The sequence below is a fragment of the Mytilus trossulus genome, chromosome 4, assembly GCF_036588685.1.
Source record: "Mytilus trossulus isolate FHL-02 chromosome 4, PNRI_Mtr1.1.1.hap1, whole genome shotgun sequence".
Lineage (NCBI taxonomy): Eukaryota > Metazoa > Mollusca > Bivalvia > Mytilida > Mytilidae > Mytilus > Mytilus trossulus.
In genome coordinates, this window is record NC_086376.1 from 85,612,722 (window position 1) to 85,637,291 (window position 24,570).

At 31.9% G+C, this 24,570-nt stretch overlaps 1 protein-coding gene across 1 annotated transcript; it reads left to right on the plus strand.

Annotated features, from left to right (window-relative positions):
* The first annotated feature begins 1,988 nt into the window (after positions 1-1,988).
* LOC134716205 (RNA/RNP complex-1-interacting phosphatase-like) lies at positions 1,989-24,570 on the plus strand. Its single transcript, XM_063579043.1, has 13 exons — positions 1,989-2,085; positions 4,546-4,621; positions 7,000-7,031; positions 13,865-13,964; positions 14,592-14,671; positions 16,985-17,031; positions 17,561-17,621; positions 19,338-19,384; positions 19,870-19,939; positions 20,526-20,755; positions 21,145-21,190; positions 23,147-23,389; positions 23,926-24,570. The coding sequence occupies exons 1-13, from the start codon at positions 2,060-2,062 to the stop codon at positions 23,936-23,938; spliced, it is 1,071 nt and encodes a 356-aa protein (XP_063435113.1). The 5' UTR covers positions 1,989-2,059; the 3' UTR covers positions 23,939-24,570.

Genomic DNA, 24,570 nt, shown 5'->3' on the forward strand with positions numbered 1-24,570 from the left:
CGAATGGATAACAACTGTCATATTCCTGACTTGGTACAGGCATTTTCTAATGTAGAAAATGGTGGATTGAACCTGGTTTTATAGCTAGCTAAACCTCTCAATTGTTTGACAGTCGCATCAAATTCCATTACATTGTCAACGATGTATGAACAAAACAAACATACTCAAAGAGTAAAAATGTAAAAAATAGGGGTATAGCAGTCAATATTGTGTTTATATCATCTTAATATCACTATAAAAAAACAAATGTAACGAAGAATCACAAAAAGGCATACATCAAATTTAACATACTCTTTTTGCTTTTCTTGTACCACTTAATTTATGTATATAAAGTCTACCCGTAAAGGAAAGAAGGTTTTCATTGCTGGTGTAAAAATGCGCGTTTGAAATTCGTACAGGTAGACATAAAAATGATTTTGTCGTTCAAAGTATGAAGGCATACATACATGCATAGTCACGTAAAGTTGATATAACAAACACCAGACTCAACAGTAAATGTGATAAAATAATGTGTGGTTCAAAGTATGACGGGATACATACGTATACATACGTATACAGACTTAACAGAAAAAGTATTATTATTGAATAAAATAATTTTGTCAAGGCTCCGTGTTGAAGGCTGTATCTTGGCCTATAATTGTTACTTTAAAAAACTGTTACTTGGATTGAGAGTTGTCTCATTGGCACTCATACCACATCTTCCTATATCTATCGACACATCTGTTTCATATCTGCTATCGTTCACTAAAATATTGTCATTTCAGATTTATGGACCAGCAATAGGTTGTAATTTATGTCCGATTGGTCGGTCCGACATCTCTACTTGATCAAGATTCGCTTCTATCAGAGCTCCATCTGCCTCTACATCAAACCTAACACCACGCCGATGTGTTTTAGTAGATTTTGGTGGCATGACTATTTTTTTCGAGAAATCTGCGTATCATTCAGAAATAGAACTGAAGGAATGATACTGTATTTATATGAAACACGATGTTGACGTTATTGCTGAAGTGTGGTAAGATCGTGTTGCAATCGGATAACTCGTGGTATGGTCGTAGTGAAAACGTAATGAACGTAGAAAGATCTTGATAAGCGTAGTAAGGTCGCAGAATAAGCGCGATGAGAACGTGTTATAATCGTAGCGCGGGATCGTTGCAGACGCGTAATGAGGACGTAGTAGCATCGTGAAAGCAACGAAAATTTACATTTTCATGCCGCTCATACCGCGACCTCACCACGATCTGAATTTAATTTAGTTCGCGGTGAGCGTGGTGCGATCGTGGTCTAGTGGGACTGGGGCTTTAGCAGATTAAAATTTTGTTTATTAATATTTATTTTTTTTGTTCGTAACGGCACTTCCCGTAAGTTGTATTACATTATTAGCGTTTTTAACCTTGACATCAATATTTCTTTTTTCTAGCAGTGTGCAATTTAATATCCATATCCGCAGACTGAAAAATCATTAGTGTTTTATTTTTCTGGATCATTGAATTTGTGTACGGATTCACGAAATGTTCTTGTAATCAGATTTAAATGAAACACATTTTTATTTACTTCCCGAAACAAAGATGACATTTTTAAATTGTTATCAAATGAAATACATTTTTATTTATACTTTCCGAAACAAGATGACATTTTAAAATTGTTATCAATTTGTTTGCATTGAAATATCTCAAATTTCATTGTTTTACTCCAGTTTACTTTATAATTATGTTTTACTTGCAATTGTACAAGATAAAAACTAATGTTAATCTGATTAAATTCCTGCATCTCATTGTTGATATAGAGTGTTATATCACTGCACGGATTACAGTATGTTAATTTGTAAATAGAACTTTGATCTTTTAGTGGCAGTACTGATGATGCATTTTCGAAAAGTCATCTACACGGATAGAGTGAACTCTACTGTGTAGAATGGTTGGTTTTGATTGGTTGAGTTCAAATTATCGAAGTGTTCATTGGTTAGAAAAATAAGTTATACAGACACAGTAAGTTGATCAGTGCTAGATAAAGGTAGCAGTTCGTAATTTAACAAGACTTTTATTATCAGGAAAATATTATGTACCAATACACTGTGCCAGAGAGGTAAAGTTACAACATTTCAGTTAGCGTGTGACGATTGACAAATGTTTTTTTTAAGTCAAAACTTAAGATACATAGATTATCGGGTGTTTCAAAATTTTGAATTTTGGTAATTTTGTTGAAATACTTCCTGTTTGAAATATTTTTTAAAAATCTGTTTTTGAATTCCTAAACCCTTATGAGGGCCCTCATGGGGTTTTTGATTATGTGATTACTTGGCCGTTTTTTTAATGATTATTTGATTATTAAGCCAAATATTTCATGATTATTTGATTACCTAGGACTGTATTTTTAGTTTATGATTATTTGATTACTAAAGATAAGCAAATATTTAATGATTATGTGATTATATTGGCAAAAAAATGGTGATTATGTGATTACTATGACACCCCCCCCCCCCCATGAGGGGCCTCCCTAATTATCAGATGAGCTATCTATGAGAGGGTCTAAAATCTAATTAACACCAATATAGTTATTGATTTGTCAATGAAGAATTGTAGTTATCAATAATTTTAGGAGGGATCTTTCAGCAATTTTCACCATATGTTAATGAAAATCCAATTTCATAAATGACATCTTGGTTTAAATATAAAAAAATATACTTCTAGATAACCCCAAATGGTAAATGGCCTCAGATTAAAACGCGAAGTTTCCACGGTCATCTTCAGGTCTGTATTTAGAGTCGATTCAACCACTACAAAAACAATTAAAATAATATATCTTTATTTATTATACTTTACAGATAGCAAGCTATATATAAATAGAGACATATTTATGATTTATAAGATAAAAACAATCAATTTCTAGTGTCATAATAATGTTATAAATAATAAAAAAAAAAATGAAAGTAGTCAGCCATCAAAATTTAATTCGAAATATGTCCGTCGTGAGTCCGATATGCCTATTTTTTTACATCAAAATTCAATAAGATCGTTTTGAGATCACTTTCTTCTACCTTAAAAAAAATCTTGTTGGGCACTAAAGTTATGACAACAAAATACGTCCACATTTCCGCAAAATGTGAGGTGTGTTGCATGGTTTTAAGTCCCCTCTCCCTCCAAACCATAAATCACACACAATTCATATTTGTGATCTTTCCTTCATGGCCATTGATTTCTTTATCATGTCTCTTTTTATTCGTTTTCATTTTGAACGTTAAAAAAAAAAAAATACCCAACTATGTTATCTCTGATGGAATTACTCCCTCGCTAAGGAAAACCTCAGCGGATTCTGGATAAACCGCCAAGAGTGCATATATAGAGGTTCCTGGTTTGAAAGCTTTAGCTGAACGAATCCCATTACTAGGAGTTAAAAATATACAAATTAATAATATCTAAACCATAAAAGTCCCCCTTAAAGATAATGTTTCAAAAAAGAGAAAACTTTACATCACCAGACAGGTAAGTTGATGTCACAGTGCGCCTGTCCATAATATAATTATTTTGTTAAATGTTGTTGATCCAAGGATGTTTTTAGTAAGACGTCTTACTATATAAATCCTTGGTTGATCGTAAAGATTTTTTTGAATTTTAAAATAAAATATAGATTATCGTGTTTAAATTTTATTTATTGTTTGATTTAAAAAAAAAATTGTTGAAATTACTTCCTGTCGGAGATAAAAAAAAATGTTTTAAAGCGGTCTGTTTCTATGTGTTTTATCAGAAAGTAAAATCACGACAATAATGAACTCCGAGGAAAATTCAAAACGGAAAGTCTTTAATCAAATGGCAAAATCAAATGATAAAACACATTAAACGAATAGACAACAACTGTCATATTCCTGACTTGGGACAGGCATTTTCAATGTAGAAAACGGTGGATTGAACGTGGCTTTATAGCGCTACACCTCTCACTTGTACGACAGTCGCATCAAATTCCATTATATTTACATCGATGCGTGAACAAAACAGGCATTATAGTCAAAATATGTCTAATTAGATTTTTAACCTCAATTTCACAGTCCAATGAACATAAAAAATGATTGTGCGAGTGGGGCATCCGTGTACCATGAACATATTCTTGTTTTAATGTCATTCAATATTGAAAAATAAGTCATTTTCATCTTCATTTAATAATGGTTAGCTATTATTCGTGTGTTTCTCTGTCCTATAGGTTCTCCTGTTTATTTGTATTGTAGTCTTGTCATGTAATGTTGAAGTTTTAATACTAAATTTAACATTACCATAAAAGCGGGAGGTTTGGCATGCCACAAAACCAGGCTCAACCCACCATTTTTTTTTAAAATGTCCCCGGCGTACCAAGTCAGGAAAGTGGCCATTGTTATAGTTCGTTTCTGTGTGTGTGTTACATTTTAATGTTGTGTTTCTGTTGTGTAGTATTGATCGTATTATATTTGATGCGTTCCCTCAGGTTTAATTTGTAACCCGGATTTTTTTTTGTCAATCCGTTAATGAATTTTCGAACAGCGGTATACTACTGTTGACTATATTCATTCATTTATAGATGGGACGAGTATGCATCGCTTGGAGAAGTGATCAATGGTACCAAGTTTGTTGCATTTAAAGTTCCATTGAAGAAGGTAAGTTCTTTGATACATAATACATTTCAGATGCTAAAACAAAAATGTGTGTAAGAATAAGAAGATGTGCTATGATTGCCAATTAGAGAACAACAGACCAAATGACATATAATTCAACAACTTTAGGTCACCGTACTACCTTCAGCAATATGTTAAACATGTATCGCATAATCAGCTATAAAAGTCATCGAAATGACAAATGTAAAACAATTCAAACGAGAAAACTGATTGGTTCATGATTAGTAGCAAACTAATCCTAGACAGATATAAGACACAATAGAAGAAACAAGTTAACAATAATTTCTTTTACTTATTTTTTCAATGTTGAAGTCTTATTTTTTTTTTGCAACAAAAACTCAGCATATCTGATATATAACGTGTGTACGGATTGTCAGCTGATATGAACAATCTCACAATATCTAAATAAAATGTCAAAACCTTTCGTAATTCAATAAAATTGAGAATGGAAATGGGGAATGTGTTAAAGAGACAACAACCCGACCATAGAAAAAACAACAACAGAAGGTCACCAACAGGTCTTCAATGTAGCGAGAAATTCCCGTACCCGGAGGCGACCTTCAGCTGGCCCCTAAACAAATATATACTAGTTCAGTGATAATGAACGCCATACTAATTTCCAAATTGTACACAAGAAACTAAAATTGAAATATTACAAGACTAACAAAGGCCAGAGGCTCCTGACTTGGGACAGGCGCAAAAATGCGGCGGGGTTAAACATGTTTGTGAGATCTCAACCCTCCCCCTATACCTCTAGCCAATGTAGAAAAGTAAACGCATAACAATACGCTGCTGATTATACGCACATTAAAATTCAGTTCAAGAGAAGTCCGAGCCTGATGTCAGAAGATGTAACCAAAGAAAATAAACAAAATTACAATAGTACATAAATAAAACAGACTACTAGCAGTTAACTGACATGCCAGCTCCAGACTTCAATGATTATGATTTCATCATATGAACATCAGGCACAATCCTTCCCGTTAGGGGTTAAGTATCATACCATCATAACATATATGAGAAGAACATAACCCGTGTCATGCCAACAACTGGTTTTTGAATAGATGTGTTTAGTTTCGATGCAAAGACCCTATAGGTGAGTCAATATTAACGCCAAAATATGCAATCTTTTATGACCTGACAACAGTATCGTAACTATATCCCTTCTTAATAAGTCTATACCTTTTTATAGTATGAATTTAAGAATTGAATGCTTCCTTTTGTAACTTCATTGGGGTGTAAAAGCGTTGACCGAAGTACATTTTGTATGAATCGCTTCATTCTTAATTGTGCGCACTGTCAACGCGTTCAAAACCCTATAAAGTTACAAAAAGAAGCAATCAATACTACACGTCTCTGTAAACTAAATGCTGGCAATATGTTGTTGTGGTCATTTTGTTACTTCTTTTTCGACATATTTGTTTGTTACTTTAAAAAGTGATTAAGATTATAACATAATGTTGACTACTGTTCCACTATTTTTTACATGTTTTCATATAATATGTATGTCTGTTTGTTTTGTTCACACATTGTTGTCAATATAATGTAATTTTGTGCTCCTGTCATACAAATGAGAGGTTAAGCCAGCTATTAAATCAGGTTCAATCCACCATTAACTACATATAAAGTAAATGCCTGTATCGTGTCAGGAATATGATTCGTTTGATGTGTTTTCAGAACAATTATTATTTGGAGAAGTTTTTGTAGTTAATATGAAAGCTACTCAATAACATTTAGATATGCTATGTAGAGTTCCAAGACAGATATTCCAGTGTCCTAAATTATTATATTTAAATAATGAAAATATTGATAATCGGTCTAATGAGAGTCATAAATTTATTGTCAAAATTGTGTGAGCTGTTGGTTTCAAATGAACAAATTGTTTACGGTGTAGGGTACAATATCAGTTCTTTTGTTTGGAATCTCTATGTATATCGGACTACCATGCTTTTTACATTTCCTACAGATAACAAGAAGACAAATAGTGTAGAAGCAATTATTATTGTTGAAACCTGTAATAATGATTTTTATTGGCCTTTTGAATTGATCATATACAGTTTTGGTATTGATTCGAGAAATATATTTCAATTTTACATTTTTCATTGCAATTAAGAATATAAACTCTTTGTGCATTATTAAACTTCCATTTTATGTTTTATTCGAGCGTCACTGGTGAGTCGCTTGTAGACGAAACGTGAATCTGAGGTGCAAAACGTGAAGTCTAATATCGATGAGGAGTCTATCAAATGAGCTAATAGGGCAAAAATGCCACACATGTGTCACGCATGTATCTAGCCCTTAAATATTGAAATCATGCTGTAGCAAAATATTTCTATAATTTTGCCATTAACATATTTTAGGAAATACTTTCAGCTGTTCATAAAAACGAAAGGTAAGCAAATACAAAAGTCTGAATATGAAACATATAGCAATCCAGTAATATGGAGGTTTTTATATATAAAAAAAAAAAACGACAATCATACAAACATGACTTTGTGATGACATGTTTTACAATATCACAATAACCAAATGTATAAGTGCAGAGCTACGCTAAATGTATCGAAGTAACACCATAAGGCATATCTAAAGATAGCACATTAGCAAAAATATGAAAGACAAGGATACGAGAATATCTTACAGAATAACATAATGACAAGATGTATGAGTACTACGGGGCGCCCTTGTGGTTTTGTACTCAAAATTCAATTTCGTACGGACAAAAGTGACTTTTGCTCAACAAAAATGAGTTCAGTTTAACAAAATTTGTAACATACTACAAATTTAAAATTTTGTCATACAAAATTATTTTCAGTGGACAAAAGTCACTTTCGTCATGACAAAATTCATTTGTGTTAAACAGACTTGACTTTTGTTACCTAATTTGAATAATGGGCGACAAAAGTCAATTTAGTATGCAAATTGAAATAAATTTAGTTTGGATTCTATGAACCAATTTGCATACAAAATCGACTTTTGTAACACAAAATTGACTTTTGTGAGACAAAATTGACAAAATTGACTATTGTGAGACAAAATTGAATTTTGTGTTACAAAATTGAGACAAAATTGAATTTTGTCAATTAAAAGTCAATTTTGTTACTTTTGTTAGACAAAATTGACAAAATTGAATTTTGTTTCAATTTAATTATGTCTCAATTTTGTGAGACAAAATAGAATTTTGTCAATTTTGTCTCTCAAAAGTCGATTTTGTCTCACAAAAGTCAATTTTGTCTCACAAAAGTCAATTTTGTCTAAAAGAATTGACTTTTGTGTTTTAATTTCCATATCAGGTAACAAAAGTCAATTTTGTATGCAATTAAGTTCATATTTGCATACCTTTTTGACAAAATTGACTTTTGTCATGACTGTAGAAGAAAAAAGTAGAAATCAAAAGTGAAAATCACAAAAGTTCCCGTAAAATGTTGACTTCATAAAGAATTTATGAAATATTTGACGCCACACTGGAATGAGTACTCAGTAGCGATATAGGATTCTTCTTAAGGATTTTTTAACATTTGTAATGTAACACTTTAAAGTCGTTTGATATTTGCAATTCTTAGAATTAATATATTTAGCGCTTGTATAAAAAAGAAGATGTGGTATGATTGCCAATGAAACTACTCTCCACAATAGACATATATCACATTGAACAACCTCATTCATTGCTTTCTTATTTTTGAATTTTATTTATGTATGTTAAAATGATTTCAAAGCTTTTAAATCTCATGCAAATATATCACATTTGAATAAGGTAAACACGTTGGGTATTTTGAAAGGACATGGTACGACAAGGCCCGTTTTTGGATCCCCTATTTTCTCATTTTTTTAAATTTTGTTTTGAAAAGCTGCTTATCACGCTTAAATATTCCCTAAGGTTTGAAGTAAATGTTTGGATGAACTTCAAAACCATTAAATTTAGAAAACGGATGAGATTTTGGGCTGAAAAGGGCATCAATAACGCCAAAAGAAGGAAAAATACGATTTTTATACGACCGCAAATTTTGAAAAAATTTTCGTCGTATATTGCTATCACGTTGGCGTCGTCGTCGTCGTCGTCGTCGTCGTCGTCGTCGTCCGAATACTTTTAGTTTTCGCACTCTAACTTTAGTAAAAGTGAATAGAAATCTATGAAATTTTAACACAAGGTTTATGACCATAAAAGGAAGGTTGGTATTGATTTTGGGAGTTTTGGTCCCAACATTTTAGGAATTAGGGGCCAACAAGGGCCCAAATAAGCATTTTCTTGGTTTTCGCACTATAACTTTAGTTTAAGTTAATAGAAATCTATGAAATTTTGACACAAGGTTGATGACCATAAAAGAAAGGTTGGGATTGATTTTGGGAGTTTTGGTTTCAACAGTTTAGGAATTAGGGGCCAAAAAAGGGCCCAAATAAGCATTATTCTGGGTTTTCGCACAATAACTTTAGTTTAAGTAAATAGAAATCAATGAAATTTAAACATAATGTTTATGACCACAAAAGGAAGATTGGTATTGATTTTGGGAGTTTAGGTCTCAACAGTTTAGGAATTAGGGGCCAAAAAGGGACCCAAATAAGCATTTTTCTTGGTTTTCGCACCATAACGTTAGTGTAAGTAAATAGAAATCTATGAAATTTAAACACAAGGTTAATGACCATAAAAGAAAAGTTGGTATTGATTTTGGGAGTTTGGGTCCCAACAGTTTAGGAAAAAGGGGCCCAAAGGGTCCAAAATTAAACTTTGTTTGATTTCATCAAAATTGAATAATTGGGGTTCTTTGATATGCCGAATCTAACTGTGTATGTAGATTCTTAACTTTTGGTCCCGTTTTCAAATTGGTCTACATTAAGGTCCAAAGGGTCCAAAATTAAACTTAGTTTGATTTTAACAAAAAATGAATCCTTGGGGTTCTTTGATATGCTGAATCTTAAAATGAACTTAGATTTTTTATTATTGGCCCAGTTTTCAAGTTGGCACAAATCGGGGTCCAAAATTAAACTTTTTTGATTTCATCAAAAATTGAATAAATGGGGTTCTTTGATATGCCAAATCTAACTGTGTATGTAGATTCTTCATTTTTGGTCCCGTTTTCAAATTGGCCTACATTAAGGTCCAAAGAGTCCAAAATTGAACTAAGTTTGATTTTAACAAAAATTAAATTCTTGGGCCTCTTTGATATGCTGAATCTAAACATGTACTTAGATTTTTGATTATGGGCCCAGTTTTCAAGTTGGTCCAAATCAGGATCTAAAATTATTATATTAAGTATTGTGGAATAGCAAGTCTTTTCAATTGCACAGTATTGTGGAATAGCAAGTCTTTTCAATTGCACAGTATTGTGCAATGGCAAGAAATATCTAATTTCACAATATTGTGAAATAGCCAATTTTTTTTTAATTAGAGTTATCTTTCTTTGTCCAAAATAGTAAGCAAGAAATATCTTATTGCAAGAATTTTTTTTAATTGGAGTTATCTTTCTTTGTCCAGAATCAACTTAAATCTTTGTTATATACACTATACAATGTATATTCACTTTTTACTACCAACTGATAAATTTAAATAATCTTTACCATTCAGTGATAACAAGCAGTTTTTTTACATCTTAATATTTTATGATGTATTTAAATGAGTAGTTATTGTTGCAAACTCCATTAGAATATTTTAATTGAGATTAGTTTTGGAATAAGGGAAAGGGGGATGTGATTAAAAAATTGGGTTCAATTTTTCTCATTTGAAATTTCATAAATTAAAAGAAAATTTCTTCAAACATTTTTTTGAGAGGATTAATATTGAACAGCATAGTGAATTGCTCTAAGAGAAAACAAAAATTTTAAGTTCATTAGAACACATTCATTCTGTGTCAGAAACCTATGCTGTGTCAACTATTTAATCACAATCCAAATTTAGAGCGGAATCCTACGGAAGCGTATTAGCGCCACACATTTTTTATTTTTTTATTTTTCTTCCTATGTTTGCGTTATAACGCAAACCTTTGCGTTATAACGCAAACATTTGCGTTATAACGCAAACCTTTGCGATATAACGCAAACCTTTGCGTTGTAACGCAAACCTTTGCGTTATAACGCAAACCTTTTGCGTTATAACGCAAACCTTTGCGATATAACGCAAACCTTTGCGTTATAACGCAAACCTTTGCGATATAACGCAAACCTTTGCGTTATAACGCAAACATTTGCGTTATAACGCAAACCTTTGCGATATAACGCAAACCTTCGCGTTATAACGCAAACCTTTGCGTTATAACGCAAACCTTTGCGATATAACGCAAACCTTTGCGTTATAACGCAAACATCTTTATTTCAATTATTCATTAAGTTTTGTATATATGTCCGTCTGTCATTCACTTCGGATGTGATTTACTTGTAGATAAAAAAAGAAACATACACACAAGGCCAAATCATTATAATAAATATGCATAGGAATAATGGAATAATTGAAGTGCAATTATACATAAATTAAGACTGATTTGTGCATCAGAAAAGTATATAATTTAACAAGAAAATAGATATAGTATATAGTCATATTAAAATTGAAAGATCAAAAATAATGTCATACAATTGTGAAACCTCCAAGTCAAATAGACAAAATGATCTTTCTGCTTTAAAATGAATTATTAATAAGGAAACATTTTTTTTAAATCTCAGAATATGATCAAGATTCTTTGATAGAAAGTCATTGAATTTTCATTTCAATATAATGAAGTATTTTTTAAGATGCTTGGGTAGCAATTTGAATAGAGAGAACATAATTTTATTAATGAAACATCTTCATTCTATACATTTATTGCCAAAGGGTAGCTTGTTTGAATGTAACCTACTTTACACAGTTCTCAAACGAGAGCTTATTTTGGAAATATATTTATATTCGGTTATAGCTATATTAGCAGGGTTGATTTTTTTCTTAGGTATAACCTCAATTTACTCAATTTTCTTTGTAATATATATACTAGTAGTAACTTGGATATCGTTTTTGGGGACCTTATAGTTTGTTGTTTAGTGTGAGCCAATGCTCCGTGTTGAAGACCGTAATTCGGCCTATGATGGTTTACTTTTACGAATAGTGACTTAGATGGAGAGTTTTCTTATTGGCACTCATACCACATCTTCTTATATTATTATGCTCATTATTAGTCATTGATATGATCTAATTATTCAAGTAGTTTACTTTGCAATTACTACAAAGGTGATAAATTTTATTATATCCAGCCTCCTCCATTAATAACTACTGTTTCCTTTGAATCTTAAATAAGAAATAAGATAAAACAAATGTTTGTGTTATATCGCAAAGGTTTGCGTTATAACGCAAAGGTTTGCGTTATATCGCAAAGGTTTGCGTTATATCGCAAAGGTTTGCGTTATATCGCAAAGGTTTGCGTTATAACGCAAAGGTTTGCGTTATATCGCAAAGGTTTGCGTTATAACGCAAAGGTTTGCGTTATAACGCAAAAGGTTTGCGTTATAACGCAAAGGTTTGCGTTACAACGCAAAGGTTTGCGTTATAACGCAAAGGTTTGCGTTATATCGCAAAGGTTTGCGTTATAACGCAAACATAGGAAGAAAAATAAAAAAAAAAATGTATGGCGCTAATACGCTTCCGTAGAATCCAGCTTGAATGTTGTGTCCATACTTGCCCCAACCGTTCAGGGTTCAACCTCTGCGGTCGTATAAAGCTACGCCCTGCGAAGCATCTGGTTGGCCATTGTTTCCTAAAATTTAATAGCTTGCGCCTACGTCACCCGCCGAAAATTATGGCGATTTAGACAGCAAAAACAGTTCTCATGAAATTGGAATAAAAAAAATACTGGGTCACGTAAGCGCAGGCACTTAAAAACTTAAAATTCGTTGTACAGAACACCTGTAAAGTGAATAATAATTAAAGTATTTGAATAATAACAGAAAATTTACCCCCCTCACCTCACTAAGTTGCTAAAATAAGTGGTTATGAAATTCATCCAAACAAACTTCAAACAGAAGGGAATATTTTACCATAATAAGTAGCTTTCCAAAACAGAATTTGGAAAATGAAAAAAAAAAGGGGGGGGGGGTGTCATAAACAGTCCTTATCGTAACTTGTCCTACCAAATTTCTTATTTTCTAGTCATCAAGTCAGGAATATGACAGCTCTTGTCCATTCGTTTTTTATGTGTTTTGTCATTTGATTTTGCCATGTGATTATGGACTTTCCGATTGGATTTTCCTCTAAGTTCAGTATTTTTGTGATTTTACTTTTTTCTTGTATTCGTCTTTCAAGTTTGCGAATGTGCTTTCTCTCTATGCCTTTTGATATTTCTTTGCCATGATACATATGTCATGACTCTGTATACAAGTAGTACTTTTAATTTCCGTTATTGTGCTATTGTAAACGTTTTTGTATGCTTGTCTTTCATTTTTGCTAATGTGCTTTGTCTTTATGCCTTGAAATGTTCATTTGAAACATATATGACGTGGCTCTGTACACTTATACATTCATTGTGTTATTGTACTATACTAGTAGTTTTGTGTATTCTTGTCTTAGACAGTTTTAGTGACAATAGCGAAAAACTTATTCATTTACTGAAACACTATCAAAAACCAACTGCAAAATTCGTAAATTCAGCATTCATTCATGTAAAAAAAAAAATTGACATCTGTATTTTCATTTTGTAAACTTTTACGTTTTTCGAATATGATATAATATTGCTAAAGTGACATATAGGTCCAATGGATCAGTAGTAAATATCAAATTGCTATGTATATAAGTGTATAAATGTATGTTATGATACATATGTCACTTTAATAAATAATTACTTACTTACTTACTTACTTTAGGTTTTGCTTATATGTTTGGTCTATATGCCACTTTGAGCTTCTTTGTTACATATTTGTTTGTTTTTATAGTGATTTTAAAAGATTATAACACAATGTTGACTGCTGTACCCATATTTTTGACATTTTCACCTATTATGTCAGTTTGTTTTGTTTACACATCGTTGCCTGTATGATGGAATTTGATGCGACTGTCATACAAGTGAGAGTTTTAGCTAGCGTTAAAACCAGGTTTAATCTATAATTTTCTACCTAAGAATATGCAAAGTGTCAAGGCAAGAATATGACAGTTGTTGTCCATTCATTCGATGTGTTTAAGCTTTTATTTTGCCATTTGATGAGGAATTTTTCTTTTTGAATTTTCAAGAGTTCAGTATTGTTGTGGTTTACTTTTAAAAAAAAACCCATTGTATTTTTTAGGTTTGGTCCTGAGGATGCGATAGAGAAAATTAAAGAAAAAGGTCATGTTTTAGGGCTGGTTATTGATATAACATATACCGATAGGTACTATCACCAAACAGTAAGCATTTGCATTGCAAATTTTAATGAGATAATACATAACAAAATTTACCCTAAAGGGTGACTTAGGAACAGAAATATGGTCACTAAAAGTCTTCATCCGACCCGTAGTAAAACCCCTAACAGAGTTGGGCGTCCATTTGACATGGCGGGAAGTACAAGTATGCAGCCACTTCCGGTCAGAATGGGAACGTTAAATCCAATGTCCTGTGTAAAGATAGTGCCACGCTCTCTGCGCTTATTAACCATTGTAGCAACTCTTTTGAGGGGTCTGTTGCAGGGCAAAATGTTAAGCCCTTTCCAACAGACACTCATTTTCAAGTGTCAGGTTTAATTTCCCTGGCCTTCATCCCGGATGGCCTCTGTTATAAGGTCTACGTATTGTAACTATTGTGGACTTGTTCTCGTCCTGAAACTGCATGCACTTTTTGCCAATAGACGTTAAGCAAACAACAACCAATCAATCAATCATAACAACATTCAAATAAGAAAAGTAATTAAGCGTGGCATTTGTTATCTTCAGTCAGGACAGTGCTAAGTCCTAGTGTCACGCTCTAAATCGTCCGAACTATATAGGAATGTTGGTTTTTTTTTATTTCGAGAATTTGAATTTGAATTTATATTTCAGGAATTTACTGAAAAGAAAGTTGAACATGAACACATTTATTGCGGAGGACACGATGTACCATCAAATGCGGTAGTTTATAGGTAAATCAAAGCCCAACTTTTTTTTATTATAAGGACGTGAACACAATACTAATAAGAAATATTTATAGATTATCGTTGATCATCTCAACGAGATTGATTTTCTCACTTAAGCTGGAACATTGGTCATCTCAACTCGATTGCTTTTCTCACTTTCGCTGTACCAGCTCAAGCGAGAAAATCAATCTCGTTGAGATAATCAACGATAATCTATAAATACATGTGATATTTGAAAATTGTTTTTGTTATTGTCTGTCTAAGTTGTTATTTCCCTTGTAAGAAAAAGCAGGAGTACATTTTTTTACCCTTCCGTCCATCTGTCATTTTTGTATCTGCATGCTAACCCGTATCATATTTTTACATCATGCCATACATTAAACAGTATTAAAGTCTGAACCTTAAGGAATCAAATGTACTCTAAAAGAATGAAGACAAGTTGCTGTTCATGCATCACCAACATGCGAGTTAACACTCATATACACTATCTCAATCGGGAATATGGACAACATCGGTAAATTTACAGGAAATCGACTTTACTTGTATCCCAAGATCTGAGAAAGCGAAACATTTCGATAGTGAGTTCCGGATGCTTTATCAAATAACATAAAATAGGATTGCAACATGGTTTTATAATTCAGAGGTAGATTTGTTGTCCACTAGTCTAAGGTGAAGGTCATAGTAAATCAATTTAGACAAAAAGTTTGGAAAAGTGATGTTCATATAAATCCATTAAAAGTATTAATCAGATTGAAATTTAATCTGGATACATCATTTTGGTTTACTGCTTCAAAATTCATAGTAACTAGAAAGAGATCAAATTCATACAGAACGCTTAAGTAGAAACTGCAGAAAGGATTGTAATCTTACTTTGAATGAAAAAAAAGATCTGTTATGATTTTTAGGTCTCAAAGTTAACGATCACTCAGGCTAGAGAAAAGAGGAGTCAAAATATACCAAAGGAATATTCTAACATATAAGTCGAAAACAATTGGCAATTCAAAAATTAAAAAAACACCAAACTTAAATAGTACACAAAACATCACATAGAAAAGTAAAGACTGAACAACACGTACTCAACCAATAACCAGGAGTGATGGGGATGTTCCAGAATGACAAGCACATTCTTCTGCACATTTGTCACCCGTTGTGTTGCTCATTTAAGTAGAATAATATTTCTTCAGACTTATTCGATAGGTCATAGAAAAGTAGGACGGGATTTCGGTTAAGACAATGCGAACATAGCCGATGTCTGTGTACCAATGATATCATAGATACTGATAGGAGACAACGTCTGTTCAGAAGTGGTTTCAGGAATCAGAATGCTAAGTAGCATATTTTATATCAAATTGCCACACTTCTTGGATTTATATTTAAAAACAATATATGAAGGTCCTATTTATTTTGAGGTCACTAAGTGTTAGGTCAAGATCATAATAACTACAAATAGACATAAAATTGTACAGAAAAGTGACAGTATGTCTAGTTATTAAATTGAATATTTGTTATCGAACTGTCAACTTAATGAATACATGTTTACTGATAATGAGAAAAAAAAAAAACATTTTTATTATGAGTTACTGCATTTAGGTTCAAGGTCACAGTTATTAAAATAGATTTGTGTTAGACTATATCATAATCTGAAATAATACTGCAGTATCATTATTATTGCTTACTTACTTACTTATCCTCTTTGCCCCGATCTGAGCATAAGGTCAACACAAGTCCTCGCCATTCTGGTCTGTTCTTTGCCATTGTTTCTGCCTCTCCCCATGTCATCTTTAGGTCTTTTAATTCATTCTCTATAGTCCTCCGTCATGTAGTTTTGGGACGTCCTCTTGGTCTCTTTCCCTGTTGTGTCCATCTAAGGGCTGTTTTTGTTATACTTGAGTTTTCCTTTCTCAAAACATGTCCAAGCCACCGGAAGCGCTTCTGTTTTATCTCGTCGATTATACATGACGACTCTGTCATTTTTAGTAGGTTGGTGATCGAGATCATTATTATTAGTTGGGTACAAATTATCGTGGTTTATACGGGTATTGTGGAAACATGTTCGGTCCAGTTGTTAAACCAGTTGTTAAACCACGAAAAAGTTTTTCAGTAACCAACGAAAATAAATGAAACCACAGTTACAGAAACAGTTAAACTTTAATTCAATGCAAAAAAGCATTCAAGTAAGCAACCCTTTCCACTCTTATATAGGCAGGATGGGGCATGTCATATAAAAATCAGGAAATGTGATAAGAATGCTAATGAGACAACTAGCCACTAAAGTTCATTGAAGTGGACGTAAGCTTGATCTAACATTATTTGTTTTAGATTTTTTGACGTTGTAGAGAAATTCCTCATAAAGAATAAGAATGAAGGTAAGAACAATGCTAAACATATGATATATTGATTTGATAAAAATGCATTTATAAAACCATGCATAACCAGAATATGATAGTTTTTCTTACCAAGCCGTCACATCAAATTTAAATTTTATCATATACGTCTAAATATGACAGACTGTATCAGACACCGTGTAGGCGTAGTTGCCATTATCTCTCAGATGCAAGGGTTCGAATCTCTCTGAAGGAAGAACAAATGCAGATCTATCATCGTTGGGCCGTATTTTAAAAGATGAAGTACTTTAGTATTTAAATGCATTGCAGAGTGCCAACGGTAATTCACAGTTACAAATATGTTTGTACCAAATAAAATATTCTGGTACTTAAACGAATATTATCACGATTGGATTGAGTATCACAGTTAGGTCCATATTTTAAAATGTTCATTGCGCTATTTATGACTTAATCAGGTTGTTGATACATTTGAGGTATGTTTAACATATTTTACATCCCGATGAAACAAATGTAGTAGTGCCTAGCACTCGTGTTTTTTTTTTAATTTTAGAAATGGTAGTAGGTGTACATTGTACACATGGAGTAAATCGAACTGGATATATTGTATGTAGGTAAGTATGATACATAAAAACAGCTTCCCAATTGTGAACCGTTTCACAGATGATATCAGATATTTTCCAAAACTACAATCTAGTTCCTTTTCCACAAATCACCCACCAAATGAGACTATTTATCGGGGTTGTAATAACACGAGCAACATGATGTGTGCTCCTTCCGTGAGCATATGAGATCACCCCTAGTTTTTGGCTAAGTTCGTGTTGCTTAGTCTTTAGTTTTCTATGTTGTGTCTTGTGACTATTGTTTGTCTTTAAGTCTTTATCTTTTTCAGCCATGACGATGTTATCTATGACTTTGACTGTCCCTCTGAAATTTTTTGCTCGTCTAATACAAACTGAAATATGATAAAATTAAGGTAGATTGACTGTTTCTCATCTTAGCATTTTGCAAGAATACTTTTTGGCATCAAAATATTTTACCAAGTATCCCTCAAGATACAACAAGAACATATACAACTTGAAACTAAACGAAAAAACTATCAAAACATCAACTGTTAAGTGTATTTAGAATTTTCAGAAAAATTCTTTAAATTCTGCATTAGGTATAACAGTTCCTTATTTATTTTATTTCAATAATGGGTGCATTCTGATTAAAAAGTACATTTTTTAGAAACAATATGTATTTACGATTTATTTAAATGTATGACAGAAAATAATATCTATAAACGATAACATTTTTATTTGCTTAACTCATTGAGGACATTCTTACCTTCTAAAACGATATATAGAGAATAATACATGGCAAAATCCGTATCATCCCGAGACATCAATATCAGCCCAAGGGCCTTTAGGCCCGAGGGATGATATTGGTCGAGGGTGATACGGCATGTGATACGGATTTTGCCATGTATTATACACTTTATCATATATTTCAAACGTTTTTAAACTTTTGGTATTTAGCTGAATCTTGCCTCCGAATGACCTCAGATCTACTCCGAATCACCTTTTGACGTCAAACAACAATCACTTAGGAATTGTGACGTCAGATATTTTAAATTATGATGTCAAAGTTTACGGGAACCTGTGTTATTTTACCTAATGGCGGACAAATTTGCATACAAGTGTAAATACGTCTATTATATTATATGAACTGTTTTCTGATCCATAGCACTGGGTTACCTTCAGTTCTGCTTTTGTCTTGTTTCAAAGCCTTAAAATAACTGCTCAATTATTTATACAAAGCACCTGGGTTACCTTACAATCTGTTGTTTTAAAAATAGTTTGTTTATAATTGTATTAATTTGAGTGTTTTGTATTTTTTATAGTTGCATTTAGTGTGCCAAAAAATATGTTGTGAAAACTTGATGTTCGAAACGTCACTTACAATATGAAAACTTGACGTTCGTGGCGTTACATACCAAACAATGAGGTCATTCAAAAATTTGACCTATTTTAAGGAAGTTTTTTCTTAAGTCAAAAAAGAAAAAAAAAATGAATTCATCAAAAAACCCAAAAAGGTATGTGATACGGGTTTTACCATGCGATACGGGGTAGGCGATACGGGGTATGCGATACGGGTTTAGCCATGCGATACGGGGTATGCGATACAGGGTAGGTGATACAGACTGGAAAAACGAACCTTTGTCAAATATACAAAATAGCTGTATTTTGTACTAAATATATGATAAATATATATAACACATATGTGGTATATAATAGTTTAGAAAGTTTACAATATGTTTAAACTCCATAATTTTTTTTATTCTTCAGATACATGATTGAAAGATTAGGCATTGATCCTTCTAAGGCTATGGAGGGTAATTGGTTTAAGATATTATTATAAATATTATTATAAACTAATATAGTTTTGAAAATGTCAAATTTGCAGACAGAAATAAACGGAATTCTTTCATAGATACAAAACTTAGGTTTAGAAGTTTGAATAACACTTATCACAATCAGGATATATAATGAACACTGATTTTTTTCTGGCCTTTTTTTCTGCATCATTGTTTTTTTTGCATAGTTGATGGTTTAAAATTGATCTATACATTATAGTTGCTAACTTGTACTTCATTTGGATTCTCTTCTGATTGACAATCAAACCACATCTTCCACTTTTTTTGAATCAACAAATGATATAGATAGTATTTTGATGTATTGCTGGTAACTGTAAATGTAAATTTCCATTTTCCATATGTCTCGCACTCATTGAACATCAGGCAAGTTAACACTTAATGATTTTTTAAACTGGTTTTGGAAATGCAATTAAAGGAAATGCAGTACTGTTTTTTTTTTGCAGATTTCAATACAGCAAGGGGTCATTCCATTGAAAAAAAACCGTATATTGATGATTTACTAGCAAGGAAATAGTAAGTACTTAGAACATGAAGATTTACCTAGGGTATGCAATTTATAAAAGAGAATTGACACAAATGTTGATAATGCAATTTATCGGTCTTCTGAAAAAGAGAATATATTTTTAATTTGGGGAAAAAGTATGGAAAATTGATTTAAGAAGTATTCTTTGTGTAAGAATTACAACAAACACTGACATAAAGGTTTTGATAAAAACAAAAAGTATTAACATATAAACTGAACTCTAAGAAAAATTGAAATAGACAAAAAAAACCTACAAAATAAAATGATAGACTAAATCATGGTAGGTAGGGAAAACAACCGTAATATCACAGGCTAGGCACAGGCATTTCCAGAAGAAAATGGTAGGTTTACCCGATTTTAAAACTTGTTTAGCATCCAACTAATAAAACGGTTGTTTATAGTTCCATTATATTAACAAAATTGGGTGAAAAACCAAAGCAAACATAATAGAATAATGACTGGGATCGAACAGACATGATAAGATCATCTAATAAACAAACATAGCTGATTGCAATAAGAAAGAACAAAAACTTTCTAAGCTTATTTATTTAAATGCAAACTAGTTTTTGTTTGTAGTAATCCAGATTATGTGATGGGTATTCATCCACCAGTCCTTAAAGAGGTAAAAAATTACAACAAAGGAAACAACTACAGTAATAAACAATGGTCGGGAAACAAAACACATGGCAGGACACCAAATGTTACGGCGGTTACAGAAGATAGACAGGTTATAAAGGGCTTTCAGTCAATGACTCTAAATAATTCATCACATGCAGTTGGTGAACAAGAAAAAAGAAAACTTAATGGTGAGAAAAATTAAATAAAGATAAAAGGAGATTTTTTACAATCTTGATAAATACTGAAATTTCGCATATTGGTACTCTTTTGGTTTGATATCCATTGTGTAATCTGTTTTAGTTTTGTGGTTTTATTTTAAAAAATAGTAAGATTACTTAGCAGTGATATTGATTATGGTTGGATTCACAAATTATTAGAGCTATTATGTTTTTGGAGTATCTCTCAAATCACTATCACCTTTAAAGTTATGAACGATCATTTATGTGCCATCTTTGGTCAACATTAATTTACATAGCATTTCAATAGAACAAATCTTCAGAACAGCTATTTATTTCAGATGTTTAAGATGTGTGTTTTTTTATTTAAATGTCAGGTATGTAAATATATATAACTTCAGAGAGAGAAGAAAAGGAAAAAGTAGAGAAGAAGAGCCTCAGAGATAGGTAAGAAAAACAGTATAAACTCAAGAAATTAGGAGAACAGCTGTTTAATAGAAAGCTGGATAGTTATATAAAGATTAGATAAATACAAAAGAGCCTAACCAAACTGAAATATGGCAAAAAGCGAAAATGACGAAAAGGCAAACAAAATTCTACAATACACTAAGGTACATTCTTAAATGTAACAATTTTATAATTAAGAAACTAAATTACATATGTATATCCATTTAAGCACACAATTTTGGGGTTTGGAAATTCATAACATGAAAATGAAAATCTGAAATTTATATTACATGGAACATCAGATTCCCTTTTCCAGCTATTTGCTTCTCTTTTAATATCCACCAAAGACCTCCATCTGCTAGAAAAGAGAACGACAAACAAAGTGTTACAAGGTTATATAACATGTTTAAAGGTAATTCACCAGCTTAGTGGGGAAATACGTAAATTATAGTTCAGTGCATGTGCTTAGTAGAAATGAGTAAGAACTTATAATGAAAGTAAACTATAAAGTCAGATGTCCTTTTAAAATGCCAAATGCCAAATCACTGATATATATTGCAAAACTATTTTAACCTGAGCGGACTGTTGGTATATGGACCCTGACTCTTCTTAAAGATTGAAGATTTTAGTAGATTTTCAACTCATTTAAAAATCTAAATATGATTTGATAAATGATATAAAAAGTCAATACCATACTTATCAACATTACTACTCGAAAATAAAATCATGTATTCTTGCTGTAAACATAACTAAGCCGATTATATTAAGATCACGGATCAAGAAATAATATCAGGAGAGGTATTCCAATGCAATTAGTATTCTAGAATTGTTATCGACATATACTTTAAGCTAAAACCTTTACTTCTGTCATTGTTAAATATAAATATTTCAACTTTTTTTTTCTATATAACTGTTAGTTGAATATTTGTTAAAACTTCATGACGCCAATCTTATTCATCAAATTACATATGCATACATATGTTCTATGATAATGTTCTGATTTAGTTTATGTTATTCAGTTTTATTAATAATATAGCTTCAATTTGAAAAACTTCTTAAGGTTTAACAGGACAAGAGAAATTCGTTTATAAATTATCTGTTTACACAACTTTTGAATTTTTAAAATACTAAGGCTTTTCTACCTCAGAAATATACAACCTTAGCTGTAATTTGGCAAAACTTTTTTCAATGTTGATTTCGATGCTCTTCAACTTCGTACTTCATTGGGCCTTTTTAACTTTTTGGGATTCGAGCGTCACTGACGAGTCTTTTGTAGACGAAACGCGTGTCTGGCGTTAGTACACAATTTTATCCTGGTTTCTATGATGAGTTTTTTTACATGTTGTATTACAGAAAAAGAACAAATGTCTCTTCAACTTTGTACTTGTTTAGCTTTATAAATATTTTGATATGAGCGTCACTGATGAGTCTTATGTAGACGAAACGCGCGTCTGTCGTACTAAATTATAATCCTGGTTCCTTTGATAACTATTTGCAGAAACAATAGCTAGCTATTAAACCAATTTTAACCCATAATTTTCCTCAGGAATTGACTGAATTTAGTCAGTAATATGACATTAGTTTTTTACTCGTTCCAATGGTTGAAAGTGTTTGATTTTCATAATTTAAAAAAAAAAATTACAGGTACCTTGTATTTTGGTATTTTTTTTAATACTTTCTTATTCTTATTCTTATACAATATATTTTGCCGTTTAATTGCTAAATAGTTGTTGTATTCATATTGAGTTCTGTCAATTAAAACAGGAAGTATTTATTTTGAAATTGTATGGAGGTAGTCATCATACATTTTTACCAGCATTTATTATGTTTATGGCCGGGTTTTTTCATGGGGACGTGGTAATGGAATTTCCTTAATCCGTTTTAATGGAATATGCATATTCAAAAACTTAAAAGCGGGATGTATTGTCTTACTAAAAAATGTGTTTCTTATTTCAGAGGTGAACTACAAAGAAATGACGATATAGTTAGTTGTCAAGGACGTGGAAGTTCATTTACAGATCACAGATCACAAGCTGTCAAGCAGGATGAAACAGGAGATTTGGAGGAGAGACAAGATGATTGTGGTACTGCAGGAGCTTCCTTCTGCAGAAAAGAGAAAGGGCCGAAAAATAGGGGTTCGCCTGTTGCTACAAGAGGAAGAGATATGATGCGAAATGACAGAGATCCACCTGAAAATCAGTGAGATATTATTAGACTTATACTTAATGAAGTTGGAAAAGAAGACACACTTCAGTACATGGAAGGTTCAAAGTGTTGCGTCAAACATTAATGTTTATTATTCGGTATTCGATTATTGATATGTAACTTTTTGATCTAGTTTTTTTGCCATATAGTATTTCCAATGTATTTTTTACTTAATTGTTCCTTGCTTGCAATTATGTTTTGAATATTAGTAAAATTGAAGGTTTCTTAAAGATCTAACGACAGGGAAAAGAGGCTGGAAATTTGAACTGGCACTGAAAACATACGTATGTTTGATGGGCACTAAAATTTCGCTTTGCAGCAATCGAAAATCAAACCCCTAAAATTTCAACGTAATTTAACATACAGAGAGCATTGTTCTCGAGTGTCAGCCCGCTTCCGATTTAAAGATACAATATTGATCAGAAGCTGCGAATTTATACATTCCAAGCAGCAATACGGAAATGTCTTCGAATTTATACAGCCGAACGATTATGAAGTTTTCTAATCATTCAATACTTGTATGTTTACAGAACACAAAAGTGATGGGCATGATGGATTGACAACTGTGAAAAACGAACATTTTTAAATTGCTAGAAACTGAACAGTGCTGTAAACTTTTCCATAACAAATGTTTCTTATTGGACAATTAATAATGTACAACTATCAAATACTGAAAGCTGAAGACATATTCACAACTCCTCATCCCATTGAATTGCTTGAATTTCCTTTCTAAGTTTTATAGAACATATCTTTTCGTCTATTAACTATAAACACAATGGTAATATTGCAATGTATTGTAATCAATATATCAAGAACAGCAAGTAATCAATGCTTTTGTATATATTCTACTATTAAAATTCGTTGTTTTAAGATTACTATTATGCGACCTGATACTATTGTGAATACCTTGATCACAGTTAAATGCTATCTAATGTCAATTGTGGCCTTTTGAAAAAAGTAGTCAGCAATTATCTACTTATGCCTATCAATAGAACAATTATAGGATTACTCGAGTTGTGAATTTGTGTTTAACTAGATTGTTAATGGAAAAGTATATGCTATTAAATTGTATATATATGTCCTTCAAGTTACACTTACTCCATAATAAATTATCTAATAATAAATATATCTTATCGGTCAATCTGCTACTGAGTACATTCATTGAACAATCTGAT

Bases quoted from the DNA above. Each gene is read 5' to 3' on its own strand.
- LOC134716205 (XM_063579043.1), top strand. From the start codon at position 2,060: ATGTACCAATACACTGTGCCAGAGAG. The intron at 17,622-19,337 runs GTAAGTATGATA...TTTATTCTTCAG, and splicing joins ACTGGATATATTGTATGTAG to ATACATGATTGAAAGATTAG. The intron at 19,385-19,869 runs GTAATTGGTTTA...TTTTTTTTGCAG, and splicing joins TCCTTCTAAGGCTATGGAGG to ATTTCAATACAGCAAGGGGT.